This window comes from Apis laboriosa, unplaced genomic scaffold, assembly GCF_014066325.1.
Source record: "Apis laboriosa isolate Shangri-la unplaced genomic scaffold, ASM1406632v1 scaffold34_cov151, whole genome shotgun sequence".
NCBI classification, from domain to species: domain Eukaryota; kingdom Metazoa; phylum Arthropoda; class Insecta; order Hymenoptera; family Apidae; genus Apis; species Apis laboriosa.
Window position 1 is genome coordinate 6,159,270 of NW_025222928.1, and position 19,132 is coordinate 6,178,401.

The following is a 19,132-nucleotide window of genomic DNA, read 5'->3' on the forward strand; positions in this document are numbered from 1 at the left end:
TGCGAGATTAAGATCGCGTATAATGTTATCAACAACGCGAGGAATTCTGAAAAAAAAATTTGCCCGAATTTGAAACTTGATCGAAGGAGAAAAAAAAAAAAAAAAGAAAAGAAGAATCGAGAAAAACGATGGATGTCCAATAATTAATCGACAAGATCTCGCGGGGCAGGTTCGAATAACGGAAAATTCCAGGGCAAACACGGGGTTGGCGGTGGGGAAGAATCTGCAGCTGCGGCCAGAAAGCGGCAACCATCGAGCCCCCTTGCCTCCACCAGGAATTATTTACCAGTTTCAGCTGGCATTAAATATTTGCCGTGCATTAGCACGGTTCACGGTAATGGGCCACGAGACGGGACTGTTTACCGAATTAAACTGCGAAATCGTTGGCTCTGTTGGGTGTCGAAGGCGAAACCAGGGCGAAGGAGAAACGAAAATCGAGTGCGGTTTATCCAGCAGGGCGGAAATGAGGGGAGGGAGGAAGTGTAACGCGCGCTCTCTCTTTCGAATTTCCGCTCAGCCGGACCGGAAATTCTTCGACTCTTTCATTTATTCGAGAACGATTCCTTGTCTCGTTTGCTTCTTAATATCCTGGGGAGGGGGAAACTCGCCTTTATCCACCCGAAATGGTCAAATGTTTCTGATGGTGTTTTTCTGATTATGAATGTTTGAAAGGAAGTATATTTTGCAAGTTCGAAAATTGAGAATTTTGTGAAATGGGATGTGGATAATTAGAGTGGAGAATAATCTTTATTAAGGTTTGGATAAGGGTATTTTTTATTTTGTTTTCGAATATTGTAGCGGAAAGGAAGTAAATTTTAAGTAAGTTCGAGAACTTTTGTGAAATTTGACATGAATTAAAATAGAGAATAATTTAATCGGATAATTAAATTAAATAAGCAAGGCTTGGATATACTTTTGTGGAAAGGAAATGTATTTTGTGAGTTCGAAATGAGAAATGAGGCTCGATTAATGGAATTCGAAAGAAGAATTTTGTGAAATTGAATATGGGCAATTAGAGTAGAGAATAATTTTGTAATGTGGAAAAGGTAATTTTGTAAATTTCATAAATTTTAGCAGAGACAAAGAATTAAAACATTATTGAATAATGAAGTATAAGAAAAATAATAATTCAAATTCAAGTTTTAAAATCTTTCAAAATTCACGAAAGAAAAAAATCTCGAGCGAGAAAATCGTTGAAACTTGTAAACTTTTCGAATTTATCATTATTGCGATAAAAAGAAATTGGAAGTGTGCAAGCTCGAAATCGAAAAGCCATTCAAACTTGAAAGGTTTAAGCTTTGCGATAAAAAGATATCGAGAACTTTTTTCAAGAAATCATTGAACCATTGCAAGCTCTAACGTAACATTCAAGATTTTCTTTTTAACTCGAGTTAAAAATTCTTAGAAACTTTTAGCGAGCTCAAGCTTTCCATTTTCACAATTTTTAAATTAAGATAATTAATTCCCATGAAAAAATTACAAGCTCAACTCGTATCAAAAGCTATCGAGAGTTTAAATTCCAAAATCTAAATGCAAATTATTCGACGAGATAATTTACAATTTTCAAGCTTTCGAATCGCGAAACGAAACAACTTTCTATAAATTTGCAACAACGTCACGTTCCAACGAATCCAACAATCTAAACGCAAATCATTTAATATCTTTCTCTTCTAATGATCCAATTCGGAAAAACTTTCAAATTACGTTATCCAAATCTAAAATTATCGAACTTTGCAATTTCCGCCGCAATTAAGCCACGATTTTCGTGCTGCCGAAATTGGGGGACAAAGCGAAAAATAAAAAAAAAAAAACAAAAAAGAGAGAGAGGGATACCCGTCACCGCATATCACCACATTTCACCACCCCTTCGATCGCAGTGGACGCGTTCACAAGTGGCGCGCGCTCAGCACATTATTAGAAACGAGTGGACCGTCACGAAAAGTCTGCACGTTGATCCGTGTCAACGATGTTTATCGTGCAGTATGCGCATCGTACGTGTAAATGGGGATGTGTATATAGATGTATAAACGAGAGAAAGAGAGAAAGAGAGAGAGAGAGAGAGAGAGCATATCTTTGACCCAGATAAGAGGAATTCGAAGGGATTCTTATATCCAGCCTCCATAGCCCCTGGCCAATGGAGGTTCCACGCTTAATGGAGCTTGAATACGCGAAGATGAGGGCTGCTCGCACCCCTCCAGCATTTTTCCTGAATTTTTACCGAATTTTTCGAATGCCTGCCTGCGATTTTTAAATGCTATCGAGGATCGAATTTATTCTGAAAATTGTGGATCAACTCGTATATTCTCTGGACAGATGGATAATATATTCCAAAAGAGATTATATAAAGGAAAATATATTGTTTGAAATATATTTGTATATTCTGAAAGTAATTCTGAAAATTGTGGATCAACTTGTATATTCTCTGGATAAATGAAGCTGGATATATTCTATGTAAAAAGAAAATATACAAAGAAAAATATATTATGTGAAATATATATTCTGAAAATTATGGATCAATTCATATATTTTTTGGACAGATGTAGCTGGATATATTCTATGTAAAAATATACAAAGGAAAATATATTGTCTGAAATATATATTCTGAAAATAATTCTGAAAATTGAATCAACTCTGAAGTTATATTCTCTGGATATATTGTATGTAAAAAGAGATATATAAAGAAAAATATATTGTCTGACATATATATTCTGAAAATAATTCTGAGAATTGTGGATCAACTGGTATATTTTTTGGACAGATGTAGCTGGATATATTCTATGTAAAATATATAAAATAAAATATATTGTCTGAAATATATATTCTGAAAATAATTCTGAAAATTGTGGATCAACTGGTACATTCTTTGGACAGATGTAGTTGGATATATTCTATGTAAAAAGAAAATATACAAAGAAAAATATATTGTGTGAAATATATATTCTGAAAATTATGGATCAATTCATATATTTTTTGGACAGATATAGCTGGATATATTCTATGTAAAAATATACAAAGGAAAATATATTGTCTGAAATATATATTTTGAAAATAATTCTGAAAATTGAATCAACTCTGAAGTTATATTCTCTGGATATATTGTATGTAAAAAGAGATATATAAAGAAAAATATATTGTCTGACATATGTATTCTGAAAATAATTCTGAAAATTGTGGATCAACTTGTATATTCTCTGGACAGATGGAACTGCATATATATTCAATGTAAAAAGAGATTATGCAAAGAAAAATATATTGTCTGAAATATATATTCTGAAAGTAATTCTGAAAATTGTGGATCAACTCATATATTGGCTGAATATATTCCATGTAAAGAAAGACTATACAAAGAAGAAATATAAATATATTATTATTTTTTTATTTTATTGCAAAGGATTAATCTTGGTTTGTCGTTTTCAATTTTCAATATATTGGTATCGTTATGTTAAATATGGTAATTTATGTTTTTTAAGCTGCTTACGCGTCATTTGGCGCGTGCGAGGTCATGTTTTTAAATAATAAATCATCGATTGGGAATTATATTAAAGATTATATCGTTCGAACAGGTAAAATAAACTGCCAATATGAATAATAAATTGATAAGCTTGATAATTTGTTTTTATCGTTATTTTTTACATTATAGGATTATCAAACGTATATATTATCGAACGATATAAGTTTTAATTTTAGTTAATTTTAATTTATTCACTTTATGCAAGATTTGTGAAACTTCTGGTGGTATCCAGATATTAAAGAAATTTAAAAGCGAGCAAACAGATTTTCGCGTTATGATAATATACTTGTATGAAATGAAGTGAACAACGGCAATAAAGATCATCTCTAGAAAGAAAATAAACTTTTCAATATTCATAGATTTAACAAAGAAAAGTTGTTTCAACCGTATCTCGAGTATCCAATCTATCATTCAATTTTTTCTTGTCCATAATTCTCGCGTTTAAAAAATGATTTCTCTCTCGTATCTTCTCATTAATTGAAAATTAATTGCGTAATTGAAAAAATGAATAATCGATATGAAAAGAAGGAATTAGTTCTGATGAAATGAATTAATAAAGATTCTCCGAATCAAAAAAAAAAAAAAAAGAAAAAACATTACGAAGCAGAAACAGAAAGTTACTTCAATTTCTCAAAAATCCATCATATGGTACATAATACAAGCAGATAGGCAAATATTTATGATCATTAAGTAACTTTAAATAACAAACTTAAGCCTTCAATTCCTTTCTAAAATTTTCTAAAAATCGATCATCCTCTAAACACGCATATAAATATTCAGAGTGCGAATTTCTGAAACTGTTCCAATTTCCAAGAAACCGATCACATCGAATAAATATACGACGCACAAATATTCGAATAAAAATTAAATCAAAATAATTCCGAAGAACAAACCTGTTCCGATTCGATCAGTCTCGTTCCAACACCACCCTTAATTCGCTCTGAAAAAAAAACCAATGCACCCTCCCCCCTCCTCCACGATAATTTTTCAATTTCTCCCCCACCCTCCCCGAGAAATTCGATCGAGCAACCCCTTTTGGAACCCTTCCTCCCCCCTTGAAAGGTTGCGCAGGGGAAGGGAGATCGTGGCGGTGGCGACTCGTGGCGCCTTCGAGGGTGGTGCGTGGTGGTCGGCAGTGACGTCACCGGAGCCCGTACGATGACGTAAAGGCCGGGCAACGTTACGTTACGCAAGCGTGGACCGATCACCCACTGCCCTACTTTTCATCCCCTTCCCTCGCCCCCCCTCCTTCTCTCTCTCTCGCCGAGTATTTTTTTCCCGAGGACTACGTTGCGTCAATCCGTAGGCTCGGCCGAATCGAACCCCTGTTGCCTTGTTTTTTTTTTTCTTTTATTTTCCTTCCTTCGAATTTTTTAAAAGCCATGCCTCCGCTTTGTCGGTTAATTCGAAAATTGGAAATCAAGGGGATGAAAGTAAGGGGATGAAAAGTTGAGGGGAGGAGGAATTTTGGACGGAAGTTGGATGTTTAGAGATTTAGAGTTTCTAGAGAGGATTGGTTGGAGGGTGTAATTGGAGTGGTAATTGCGGGGAAATTATCGAAGCTTTGTTTCTTTGATGTTCGGTGTGTTTGCTATAGGATTATCATTACAGAGTGTCGAGAATATTTGGAAGTTGTTAACAGGGTTAGTCGAAATATAAAATATAATATTTACGTTTAATATTTACTTCATATTTCAATATAAACGTTACGTTTTATTCCTTCGACATTACTATTCATGATTTTTAAAACACAAAAACTTATTATCCATTTATTATTTGATGAACATCTTCAAATTCCACGCAAGATCAAAATCACACGCAATACAAATCAGCACTGCACGATATTCTCCGCGTTAATTCTCGAAATATCAGTTGCCACGGCGTCGCCCTATTCACCCTGGAGCGAGAGGGAGGGGGGGATAAAGGGCACAAAGGCTAACCTTCGTCAAAGGCGATCGCAGGGCGAAAAAGCGCCGCGTGACGAGCGCCCCTTTAATTAAAATTAAAAATCGAGGAAGCCTCGTTTCCGCGATACACCAATTCATTACCATCCAATATATATATATAAATATACACTCTTGCACGTTTAACCTTTTCCAATTTCGTTCCCGCGTCTGTGTTTAAAAAAGAAAAAAAAAAAGAGAAAAATAGTAGAAGAAAGGAGGAGGGGGAAAAATTGAAAAGGCGCGAAAAGGCGCTAGTGTCCGTCGATGACTACGTTGCGGCAATTATTTCGTGTCCATGGAGGCGCGCCTCCTCCCTCCCTCCGTCTCAGAAACTCGCCGAGATAAACGGCGAGAGCGGCGACTTTGGAGAAAAGCAGCGTCCCGCTCTAATTACGGTCGAACGATCCCAGTAATTGAATTTAATTGCTCCACGAAAGAGGAGAGCTACCTGATCGCGCCACCCCTTTGTACTCGCCGTTTTACTATTAACCCTCGTCGAAACATCCGGAATGCAATTAACTGAATTGTGAACCGTTTGGCCCGGTGTTGTTTTGTAGCCGTTGCAGGGAAAAAAATTGCACGGCCGAGGAGGAAATTGCTGTCATTCTTCGCGGATAATTTTATGTTTTTTTTTTTTTGTTCTTTTTCTTTTTTTTTTTTTTTAGAAATATATATATATATATATTTTTACGAACTGAATGAAATTGAATAGAAATTGTTGCTTCGTCGGTTTGTGGAACGAAACAGGTTACAGAATATATCCAAAATTGGAAGAATTATTGGAGTTTTTTTATTATTACTAATTGACAAAAAAATTCAGGAAAAAGTAATAAATAATAATGGCAATCCTGTGCGAGTTGAAAAAATGAAAATTTCCGTACGTAATTTAATTCAACGTTCATGAAACAATAAGTGGACGTAATTTGCGTAGAAATATTTTTCGTAACGATGTTTTTAATCTCAATTTTTTTAAACAGTTTTAATAAAATGAACGAATTAAATTTATACGTAACGTTATTTAACGTTTGTTTCGTGCAAAAAGAATAATTTTGCGTAACGATATTTTCATCGCTTTTCAAATATTTTAACAAAACATTAGACGTGAGAGAAGGAGAAGGGAGGGGGGGGGGGGAGGATATTTTTCCATTCTTCGAAATCTTCTCTCCGTCCAATTATATTTATACAGCAGCTGCGAATAGGATTCATTTCGAGATGATAATTTAGTTGAAAATCGAAGACCAAGTTGACGAAGTTAAGTCATTGCAAACCAGTGGTGGGAGGAAAGGCCGATACGATGTTCGACGTTTACATAGGCGAAGCTTTACAATCTCACGCGGATCACAATGACGTCGCTTCTCCATTTATTATCAATTTTCCGAGGGATTTGGCCGCGCCATTTGAATGCATCCCCCTGCCTTAATTATCTGCCGCTTCTCCTTTCCAGTCGGATTAGCTTTGCCGCCATTCTACTTACCACTATCGTCTATAACGCGAGGAGATCGTAAAATATTCATTTTCGTGGATCTTCGTGCTTTCTCTACTAGCTTTCTGAAACTAAAACGCTTCGAGACGGTTCGTGTCTTGACGTGACGATTAATTGGAAAATTTTATGATGATCTTCGATAAAACTAGCTTTTTGTGAAATAATTTTAAAAATTCGCGTAAAAAGGAAAAGAGAGTGGTTGTTAAAAAATTTCTATTTTTTTTTTTTTGATGGAAATGATTTTTGTTATTACGTATTTAATAATTTGCCTTTTGAGAAGCGACCGATTAAAATTTATATTTCATATTTTGTAAAGGAAAAAAGAGAAAATTTTGCATTATTGTTTCAAAAGCTATTTATGCTGGAAATTTAATTTGCATTTGGATAAAAACAGATAATTTAAATAGAAATAATTGGTAAATTAAAATCATAATCAAATATGTCATCTCTTATCATAAGAAATTTAAATTTTAATAACTTCTATAAAAAAAAATTAAAAGAAACAAACAAAAAGTAGTAGTAATAATAATAAAGCAAAAAATTGGAAAAAATAAAATTAAAAAATAGAAACAAACATTAAATAGAATAGAGAATCAATTCAATCCACTTACAACCCTTTGTTTTCACGTAGAGATTGCTCTGGAAAATTGGCGAGACAAAGGAGGATTGCGTTACAGATTAAACGATCAATGCGCGGTCCTGAATTAATTATTGGCCGGCGGCCATTCCATTCGAAACGTGATGCCTCGTATTTATATGGGTTTATGCGAGTCCAGTTGGATAAACCATCAAGCAACGAGATTGTTGCTCGCCAATGCTTTTGACTTTCTGCCAAACTTAAAACTGTTTCCCAAACGATACGAATTTTCCATTCCTCGAACGTTTATCTTGTATTTTGCAGAAAAGAAACGATGGAAAAAATTCTCTTATCGATTGAGAAATTTTGGAGAAAATATTTGGAGAAAATCTCGAATAGAAAGAAGGTCGGAATCATTTCTCTATCCTTTCATGAATTCTAAAACAGTGTTGTTCAGTCTGCCATTTTATAAACGTTCGGTGCTGCAACGTCGAGGACGAAAATAAAATTAATGGAACAAATATCTGTTCTTTAGACCTTATTTCTGAACCTATGGCTTTGAATAGTATTAAAATCAAAGTTGGGATAAGAAAATTAGCAGAAAGTAAAAGTTTGAAATTTTAGGTTATAGTTACTTGAGAACGATGCCGAGAACAAAGATATGGGCAGCAAGGCTAACGAAATGGAAATACCTAAAAACTTTAAGCCCTACTTTTATTACTCACGAATAATGCTGAGAGCAAAGTTAAGAGTGAAGAAACTGGAGAAGTAGAGCTCTTTAGGCTTTTCAACAATTTTCTACAAACAAATATTGAGAACAAAGTTACGAGCAGCGAAAGTAACAGATAGCTTTAGGGCCTGGAACTATTGCATTGCCCGAACTTACCCGATATTGCTCGATCTTGCTCGATCCTACTCGATACTGCTCGATATTGGCCGAAAGTTCCCGAACCGAAAACTGTCGCGTCGTTTTACTCTTACGAGCAATTATTACTAAAAATATCCTACAATAGGCGCAAATAGGTTTTAATACCTCTATCGTGATATTTATTAAATCATAACATTTAATGGTGCTCTCGATTTTCCCTTGTTCCAGTACTCCCCCCCATTGGATTTTCGTTTCGTTTCCCTCGTTCGAGGAGAACAAGTACGATAAACTTTCGTCTCGAAGCTGGAAATAAGCTCGACTCGATTTTTCGACAAGGCTACTTTTCGTCCAAGTAAATAAAGTTCGCCAACTGTAAACTCAGACCGTTGACCGTAGTTTTCCCGAAAGTTTGTTCGCGGGAACGGGTGCCAGGGTCGATGTGGATTATCAAGTGGAACGAACCAACGAGAGTTTATTATCCTTTGTTCTTTTGCATCGTTTACGATCATCGTTCACCCTGCCTCGTTATAACTTCGATACGATCGCGCTACTGGCAGCATTTCAAAACAGAGGTCTATGTTACCGATGAAACCCTATTTTTTTCAAATCCAATTCTGTTTTTATATATAGACACATACGAAACGAAATTGGATTCAAAAATTATTTCTTTTACTTTCTAATAAAAGCATTCGTGTTTCGTTGTACAGAAAAAGAGACTAAAAACTATTGTTCAACATTTTGGAAACAATCATATTATAATAAATGTCATTAACAATTACTTTAGACAAATAAAAAATTAACAAACACAATACTCAAAATTTCATTTTAATTTATATTTATCTATTATTTCATTTTCGTTTTTCTTTCATTCGACAAACAAACTTTGTAACAAATTAATTTACATACATTTGAATAACAATATACATAGAGAAAAATAACTATTCGAAGCGATCAAAAAGTCAAATCGTTGAAAAATATGGAATCTCGCGTTTCGTTTTCGTTCATCACGAGACGAGAGTATTAAATGAGAACGAGAGCTGTTCGATCCATCGCTTAAGCTTAAGCTGTCAGCTTTGGGTCGCGCGTACGCGCGGCGTGATATAAATATCGTGCTTTACGTGGGAAATAACGCGCAGTTTTTCCCACAGCTGCTCGAATGGTGTTGTAACAGGAAGAAATCGTGCGGAATTTCGCTCGTTCCAATCCCGTCTCGCAAAAGTTCACCTGGGTACGGAAATTCTCGAGTATAAAGCGCGATAAGAGGCGTGTTCGAATAAAAATTTGAAAGCCAGTGCCACGTATTTATTTTAATGAGACAAGGTTGGATTTTTTTTTTTTTATGAGAAAGAGAGTATATTAATGTAGTTTGAAATTATTTTGAGAAATTAAGAATGAAGAAGGGGACGATATATTATTGATAGTAAATTTTTGAAAATTTTGATGAATTTGCAATTCTTGATTTTATTTAGAATTTGATTTTTTTTTTTTAATACAAATTATTTTGGAATTAACAATTATTTGGAAATGAAGAAGAAAGAAAAGCGGATTCTTGAGTCGTTTTTATTGAATTTTGTTTAAAATAGAGGAGGATAAAAATATATTTTCAAAATTAGAATTATCGATTTGCATCAATCGTGTATTCTTATTTATTTTTTTAATGCGAGGCGAAGAATATATATTCCATAGTATATTTAGATCACCTATAATAACTTAAAAAAGAAAAAAGGATTTTTTAAAATTTTCAAAAATAAAAGTTCGATTCGATTCAAAAGAAATAAAAGTATCTTTGTTAATCGTTTAAGATATCACTGATTCGCGACAATTTTTCGAGACTTTTTGATCTCGACGACAGCATAGTTTAAAGCGAAATTTTCGCCGTTTTCGAGCAGGCATCCAACGATTCCGATTGTTTCGTCGAAATTACGAGGAACGACACGTCAAGTTGTCCGATTGCTCGTCAACCGACGAAAATGGTCTGGCATTTGACAAATGAACGGGAAGAAATTGTCAGAGAGCGACAGAGAGGGATAAATAGAAATCAAATGGTTGCAGAGAAAAAAGCAAGTAGGAAAATAAGGGGGAAAAAGGAGTGATTTAGCTTGGAAATATTATTATTTGAAATAAAGTAATTTAATGTACCATCTTACCTCTCTTTCTCTCTTTGATTTTCAAAAATAATTTGATATTATTTCAAACGTTAAATACAAGCAACATCCCAAACAATCTTTTATCCGCCATTTTCCGCCTTATAATAATCTCCAATATAATTCGTTAAATTTTGTTATTTTACTACACAAATAAAGAAATATGAGTTCTCATGATAGTTGCAAATTTATAGAACAATAATTCGTAGAATTAGGTTAAGATTCATTCAAATATTGGAACGACAATGGCGACATCTTCGATCTCTCACCCGCCATTTTCCCCATAACAATTTCCATACATTTCGTTAGACTACTATTTGATTAAACAAGCAAACAAATACGTTAAATCAACTTTGTTTCATCAAAATAAATAATATAACAATTGCAACCGCTCGTAGAGCGGAAAAAATGAATAAAATTAACAATTATCGAAGAAAAATAATGAAAGATTCACTGGCAAAATGACTGTTGCAAAAACGACACAAGTTTACAAAAATTTCGTTACCCTATTCGCGATAGATCGTATTTCGTGTTTAACGATTGAGGAAATCGACCAATTGATCAAAATTATTCAACGTTGGTATCGAGCCGAAATGTTCCTCGAGGATGAAGGAGAGAGAGAGAGAGAGAGAGAGAGAGAGCGATTTGCATAAGGTCGGTAGGTATGTGCACAGCGAGAGGCAAAGATGGAAAACTTTTTACCCGAGAGAAGGCAAACTGAACTGTATAAAATAAAGGAGAGACAGAGAGGAAAAAAGGTCGAAGCGAGGAGAAATTAAATGGAGGGAAGGAAGATTAAAAGGAATTTGAATGAAGAACTTACGCAAGTTGTTAAAACGAAAAAAAAAAAAAAAAAAAGGAGAGAGAGAAAAGAGAGAAAATGAAAAGGGAAAAGAGGTGATATTGTTAAATTACAAAGGTTTGACGCAGTTTGTAGGAAACGTACGTAGGTAAATAGTAATCGGAGATAAAAATAAAAAAGGAACGTGAATCGAGGTAACCAGAGAGAGAGGGAGAGAGAGAGAAAATGAATCTGATAGGTGAGCCTCACGACCGGAAGAACGCGATCCTACGCGCACGGTAAATAAAATAGAAAGTCAAAGGAACACGTTGATGCGAGGGATACACGTGCGAAAGTTTAAACAACGAACATTGTTGAAAGCACGGAGGAAGGGAATTGAAATATATAAACAGAGGAGAGGAGTTGAAAGGAATTTAAAATATTTCCACTTTACGAGGGAAACGTTTACATCCCCCTTCCCCTCTCTTCCAAAGTCTTGAAATATTTATCCCGGGAGGAAAATATTTCGACAAAAATTCGAGAAAAAAAAACTGGATAATCACAGATACGTCAAGAGCGTGTATATACAAGTTAAAAAAGCAAAGAAAACGCTTTAATCTTCTCCTTCTCCTCCTCCCATGTATACATCTATCGGTAAATACCTCGATTCGAGGAAAGAACGAAATCGCGAAACGAAGGAAGTAGAGAGGAAAGAAGAAGAGGAAAATAATAAATCAGCAACAGCGACATGCTGCATCCTCGACCGAATTAAAAGAAAAAAAAAAAAAAAATAATAAAGCTATCGACAGACGTAATAAGAAGAAGGATAAAAAAGAAAAAAGAAAGAAGAAAAAAAGAGGGAAAAAAGATACACGGTTACCTCGAGCGCGACGAGGTAAGAGGATCTACAGGGAAGAAGCAGGATCAACGCGGAGGAACAGAAAGAGAGAGAGAGAAAGCAACATCTTCTCCTCTTCTCGTTTCATCCTTCGTTCCTCCCAACTTCGCTCGATCTCTCGTTTCGTTTCGTTTCTCGTCCACGTACACGCTCGATCCTCGTCCCACGTTCGGAAGCTGCGCGGTGTACGGAGGAGGAGGAGGAGGAGGAGGAGGAGGAGGACAGAGAGGAGAGAAAGGGGTACAATCCCGGGGGTGGATGCAGCGGCGCTTGCGCCGTCCGGGGGTGGAAAAGCTGAGAACGCCCGGGACGCTGGTGCGAGAAAATGAGGGAGCAAGCGGTGGGAAAATACGTGGAAGAAGCGTAGACGCTACGCAGGGCGAGAAGATGCCGGTTTGAAGGGTGGATGGGCGAGGAGGAGGAGGAGGAGAAAAGGGAAGAGAAGAGGAGAGGAGAGGGAGGGAGAGAGTGGCGAGATAAAAGGAGGATATGAAAAGGGTGGAAGAAGAGAGGGAGAAGAACGAGGGGTGGAACAGCGGGGTGGAACGGAGATGAGGGGAGAGAGAGGGAAGCAGGAACAGAGAGTCGGATAGAGCGTGCGCAGCGAGGAGGGAAGGAGAGGAGGCCTGGAAAAGCCGGGAGTGTTCGTTCGAGTAAGCCCTCTCGGGCCACGTCCTCTCTCCTCGACTCCGCGTCTCGGTCGACACGTTTTCCCGTTCCTTTCTTCTTTTCCTCCGAAAAGAGGAAGAGGAAGAGGAAGAAGAAGAGGAAGAGGAAGAGGGAGGAAAAGAAGGGGAGGAGGAGGAGGAGGAAGAGGAAGGTAGCGCCTCCGGTCGTGGTTGTTTCTCTCTCCGAGTGCGGTGTGGTGGTCGTCGTGGCGGTGGTGGCGGTGGTGCGGTACGGTGATCGCTGCTCTTAATACCGTGTGCGACGTGTATCCATCCATCCATCCATCCATCGGCTCGTGCTCTCGACTTCCTTCGAAGGCCGGAGGTTTGGCGGCGTGGTGGCGGGTAGAGGACACGGAGCAGCAGACACACCGACCGACCGACCGACCGACCGACGACCGGAGCGCCGTCAAACGGGTGGTGGAAACGGGAGAAGGAGAGGAGGCATCATAGAGGGAGCGGCGGTGGAAGGGGAAGGGAGGCGAAGGTGGTCCAGCACTCCGCAGCGTCCGCGAGCCACGAGGAAGACGAGCGTCCAGGGGTGGTGACCTGCACCCCCAGCGCGAGAATCCCAACCCTTCGCTCCAACTCTTGCTCTCGCAACTGCTCGTTCGCGAGATATTACGCGGGATCGGCCTTTGGTGGACGGAGCCGTCCGTGCCTTGCTGTTCGTTGCTCGAGATAGAGACTTTCCTCTTTCCTTTCCTTTCCTTTCCTTTTCTTTTCTTTGCTTTGCTTTTCTTTTTCTTTCCCTTCCTTTTGGAAAATTCGATCGACTCGAGCGAAAATCGAGGAGGGGAGGAGGAAAGTTTTTCGAGAGAAATAAAGGAGGGAAGGAAGGAGTGAAGGGAAGGGGGAGAGAAATTTACCCGGTCGTGTTCACCTGTCGATGCGCCTCCGTGGCAATCGGAACGATCGATCCTCCCGAACACGGACGCGCACTTCCGGGGATCGTCGTTCCGGCGTGGTTTAATTAGAGGAGCGTGCGCGAGCGAGCGAGCGAGCGAGCGAGCAAGCGAGCAGCCGGCACTGGGTGGCTGGCGTGCGTGCGGCTCCTCTCTTTCGATCTGGACCACCCGATCCTGTCGGTGATCCCGTGACCTTGTGACACCGCGACAAGACAAGCGTAACCCAAGCCGCCTCTCCGTGTGCCGTGTGGAAGGAGGGATGCGGAAGATGAGGTTGAAGCGTTGAGCCAACGCACACCCTCCGCGAGACTCGTCCGGGTTCCGTGTGCGACCGTGTTCTACCCCGTCTAATAGTGTCTCGTTTCCTGTCCAAAATATATTCCAAGTAATCGAACCGAAAGAGAGAGAGAGTCGAGGAATTAGAGACAAGATCGTCATCTTTTTCGAAAGATTAAAATCGATCGAATCAAAGTGAGCAAAAAGAAAAGAGAAAGAAAGAAAAAGTGTCGGGATTTGTTTCGCGAGAAACGTAACGAGTTCAAAAAGTGTCAACGATACAATCTCGATACGATCTTGAAGAGAGGAAGAAAAACCGGATAGACGAAGAGAGAGACTGGTGGTTAGAAAGGAGTTCGCTTCCGAGGATTTCCAAGGGGAAAGGGCGATAGTTGGTAAACAAGAGGAGGAGAAGGAGAGGAGTGGAAGAGGAGTGGAGAGACCGACCCAGCCTCGAAGGATCGAAGTCGTGGCGAAAGCATGAGCGAGGGCACGCCAAAGTCCCAGGGCAAAACCATGCCCGATGGCTCGCCAGCTCGAATGGAAGCCGGTACGATTGCAACCAATTTCTCTAAATTATATCTAGTTCACCTTTTCCCGTAAAAGTTGCACTCATCTTTAGAGAATCGTTGCTTTAGAAGTTGGTCCAAAGAGTCTCGTAATGTTGTAACGTTTTCTAAGCATAGGTGATGTGCGATTGGAAATCGTTTGATCTAAGATTTGGAGTAATGTAAGTGACAAGGAATTATGGTATTTCTGTAAATTTCCTTCCTGACCTACTTTAGGTTTAATCAGGCTTAGTATTAATTTTAGGAAGTTTGGACACGTTTGAACTGGTTTCAACAATTTTTCAATGTATATTCTTTAACTGTATCAGCGTAGTATCAAGGATTCGAGGAAGTTTGAACACGTTTGAACAGGTTTGAACAATTTTTCAATGTATATTCTTTAACTGTATCAGCGTAGTATCAATCGTTTGAGGAAGTTTGGACACGTTTGAACTGGTTTGAACAATTTTCCAATCTATCTTTTTAGACTCTCTGTGAGGTTCGATAGATCGTTTAAAATACGCGTCCCATTAAAATATTGATTTCGAATTTCAACTACCTTTTCTTTTTCACATTCTCTGGTTTGCATAAAGAATCGAAATATTCTCGAGCCACTCGACTCGAATTTCCTTCTTTTCGCCTCTCTTTCACATCTAAAAGTCTCTCGATCCTAGAATAATTCTGTATCCGAAAGCGACGAGGGAAAAATTATAATTTAATCCTCTTATCGTATCCCATTAATAATCCAACGATTAATTTACCATCTCAGTGATGGAAGATTTCACGAACGGTTTCCCATTCAAAGATAACTTTAACTTGATTACCTTTAATATATTTAGAGACTTCGTTAAAATTAACAGATCTTTTCGAGTCAAAATAACTTTTCATGAAGATATATTTAAAGTCATCTCGTATATCGGCAAGCTTTAGGCGAACAATTTATAACAATAGAAGTGGAATGTGAAAAATAACTTCACTTGTAAACGTTGACATCGTTACGAGGATAATGGTATTTATTCAAAAATATAGGATCCCTATGCTGATTAATTATTTCTTTTCATAAATCTAAGATTGTGTCAAATTTATACCAATATACTTAACAATTGGAAAATTGAAAAATTGGAAAATTTTACTTTTTAAAGAAATGTGAAATGTAATGAAATTTCTCTCGATATCCATAAAATTTCAAAATCTAAAAATAGTCGTTTTTTTTTTTACTCATAATCACGAGTTTACATTATGGTACAAGAGTGTTCCATTTGCCGCATTAAATATTTATCTTCGCCTCTAAGTGCACCATTCTTCCAAAGTGTGTGCATGCACCATTCAGGCCACCATTCATAAACCACCAAAAGCACTGTATAATATATATAAGAACCCGCGTTCCCCTTAACCATGACACGAAATAACTTGGCTAAACCGTAAAACGTTCCACTTCACCTATGTCGAACAATAACCTTAAAAGCATCCTGACGTGCGAGGAAAAAATTTTTGCTCACCGTAAATATTTTTACACGAAGAAGGAGAGAAAAGAAAAAATCGTCATCTTTACCAAACTAAAAAAAAAAGAAAATCTCTTAAAAGAAAAAGAATCGAGGAAATTCGAGAAAAAGCTCTATCCATGAATAATTCGATCGAGCACGCGAGGAGAAGGCAGAAAGATTTAGTAAAAAAGAAGCTGCAGAATCGCGTGTCCGGGGAAGAGTTTTCCGGATTAGGAGGAATCTGGGACAGCGATTTAATTTTCAGAGAGATCCTACTCAACTCTGCACGATATTTTCTTCCAATTCTTGTTTGCAATTCGACGACACGCCCAATCGAATTATCGCGAAAAATTTCGAATTTCCATCCAAATACTTTCATCCGATACGTGCGCTCGATATGGGGACATAGATATGGGGAGGGGTGAAAGTTGGAAAGAAATTGGTTTCGCGGTGTAATTCCATTGGAACTGGGACAACTGGGATTTCGATTGAAGAAGCTAGTGGGACTACAATGGAACTTCATTTCTACGAGGCTGTCGGATGGACAAACACGTTTCACGTAACCGGGCTGTTTTTCAACGATAAAAGTTGTTCACGTAATTCCCCTAATTCTCTTAGCTGATGATCTTTCGTTCATTCAATTAGGGAGGTTCGTGTAAAAGGATTTTTCGAGCATATATATCAACTGATATAACAAGAAATCAAACTCGATTTTTTTTTTTTTTTTTAAATCGATCTCTTAGATGAAATTTTTCAATTTTCATCTAAATCCTTCTAATTTTTCAAGGAAAAGAAAAGAAAATTCAAAATGTTTCCAATTTTTAGAAGAAAATCTGTTTCGCATTTTTTTAAAGAATGTCTCTCAATTAATTCAAATAATAGAGACAAATGATTCAATTGTTATGAAACAAAATCTCTGGATTTTTCACGAGTTTCAACTCGTGGAAATTTCGAAAGATCGTACACGTCTCTTTCCAGATCATGTTCCAATCATCGCAGAACGTTCCCTGCGAAAATTGGATGGGCGGTGTTCCCTCCTTCCCCGGAAAAAGTTCCTCCATTTTGCTTTGTTGCTCGATGCGCAAAGCTCGGTTGAAGCGAGCTTGTTACGAATGTCCGAATGCAAGAAGAGTTTTCCTGGGGTAGGGGTGCAAAGTGACATTGTAACGCTGAATTTAACGGTGGCTCGGTACTCGACCGGGTTCAAAGGAAGAGTCCACGCTGGGTGGAAAAAAGAGATCTCTGATGGCGTGGAAAAGGTTGGATAAAGAGAGAGAGAGAGAGAGAGAGAGAGAGAGAGAAAGAGAGAGAAAGATTCTCTCGTCGAGGAAAATCAGTTTTTTTGAAAAGATGAAAGATGTGCTATCATATTAAGAATGTTACAGGAAAGAAAAATTTAATATCCTCGATATATTTTAAATTTATATATGATTATTATATGTGAATTTAAATTACAAATTATTATTATTATAATTAAAAATACAAATTATTATTATTATTATTAAAATTATTATAATTAAAATTATTATTATTATAATTAAAAGTTGGAAGATACTTTCTTGAACTATATGTGAAGCGAAAACACTTTTTCCATTTCTTTCGATCTTTGCTGTCGATCGAGAACTGAAAGATCCTCTTTTCACGCGGAATAAAGTTCCATCTTAACGTAACAATCTTTCGAGAAAGCATCGGAAGTTCGAACGGTAACCCAGAAAGTGAAGTTTCGAACTTTCGATGATGCCAAATTCCGATTCTTTCCTCTACACCGTTGCCCTAATTTTACTATTCCTCGAAGATTGTCAAATCTCGTTTCTTCTTTCTCACTTCAACACTTTAAACGAGGAATCCATGAAATGGCCACCATTGAATATTTCGAACCCTTCAAATTTTCATTATACCAAACTTTCTTTCGTTTATTTTCCATTGTTCAAGTTCCATTTATCAAATTTCTCGTCCATCAAATTTTAATCGCAGAAATATCCTCTCCTGAAATATTGTACGAAGAAGAAAGATAGATAGATTATTTCGAATGTTTATTAAATTTGGACAAAAATTCATAATAAAAATTTTTATTATGAACATTCAAATAAACTAAATAAAATACAAAAATGATGGAAAAATGGTTTGAAGAAAGTACGTCGCACAAAAGTACGTATCATAAAATATTTATGAAATATCACGATAGTTTTTTGAAGAAAGATCGAAGAAGCTGGCTTCGAAACTTCGAAAATGCATAACTAGTAGAGGAACTGTCCTTCCTGTATTTTCGAAAGATATTTCGGGTCAGTTGTTCCGTCGGGAGGACTGCATCTCCTTGCATTACCATATTACGTGTACAGAAATCGAGATGCAATCGTGTCGTATAATAAATATTCGAAAGGTATCCGGTTGTTTGCGCGAATGTACGTGAATGGCAACGCAATGATTACGTTTAAAACGACATTTTCGCGTTATGTCATCACGCTGCGAATTATATAATTTTCTCCTGCCTCTTCGCCTTGTCTTCTACCTTAACATCCTTATCGAGATGATACGAAGCTCGTTTATTATAGGGAGATAAGGGGATATAGAAAATTGTTCAAGATTATGGAAAAGGTTAATTTGTAAATCTCTCGAAGAAGTTTTCTTGAAAAATAGGAAATGGATGGAAATAATAAAAAGAAAAAATTTAATGTGTCCAGTAACAACGCCATCTGTTTAGAATGGTTAAATGTGGAAATAGCAGAGGTTAGAAAGTGTGAATTTTTAAGCAGGTTAGTTAAGAGCGATGCATAAGGGAATTGTATTTTCAGTGTGAATCTCTTTCAGTTGTTGAATCATGTAATATGGCCGCCACGTATCTTTATTATTATGGTATGCGGAATGCTATAGTAGTTGGCATACAATAACCGCGGACAATGTATGCAGATTATCTGCACATGCGTTGTGTGTTCACATTTCATGGAACACACCGACATTCACAGAGATCTGCGGACATTGAGAAACCTTGTATCCGACATCCGTGGAGTTTGTCGTGCATATCTTTAAGATCGTAATGCAG

At 37.3% G+C, this 19,132-nt stretch overlaps 1 protein-coding gene across 4 annotated transcripts in view; it reads left to right on the forward strand.

The window, feature by feature from the left end:
* Positions 1–19,132, forward strand: part of LOC122715275 (solute carrier family 12 member 4) — a 154,363-nt gene that overhangs the window by 106,496 nt on the left and 28,735 nt on the right. The window contains exon 1 of one of the 4 annotated variants that reach the window (XM_043937338.1): positions 13,083–14,610. The exons of the other annotated variants lie outside the window; for them this stretch is intronic. Coding sequence (XP_043793273.1) covers positions 14,541–14,610 — 70 coding nt within the window. The 5' untranslated portion in view covers positions 13,083–14,540. Of the gene's footprint in view, positions 1–13,082; positions 14,611–19,132 lie in introns of those variants that run through there. 4 annotated transcript variants of the gene reach the window in all.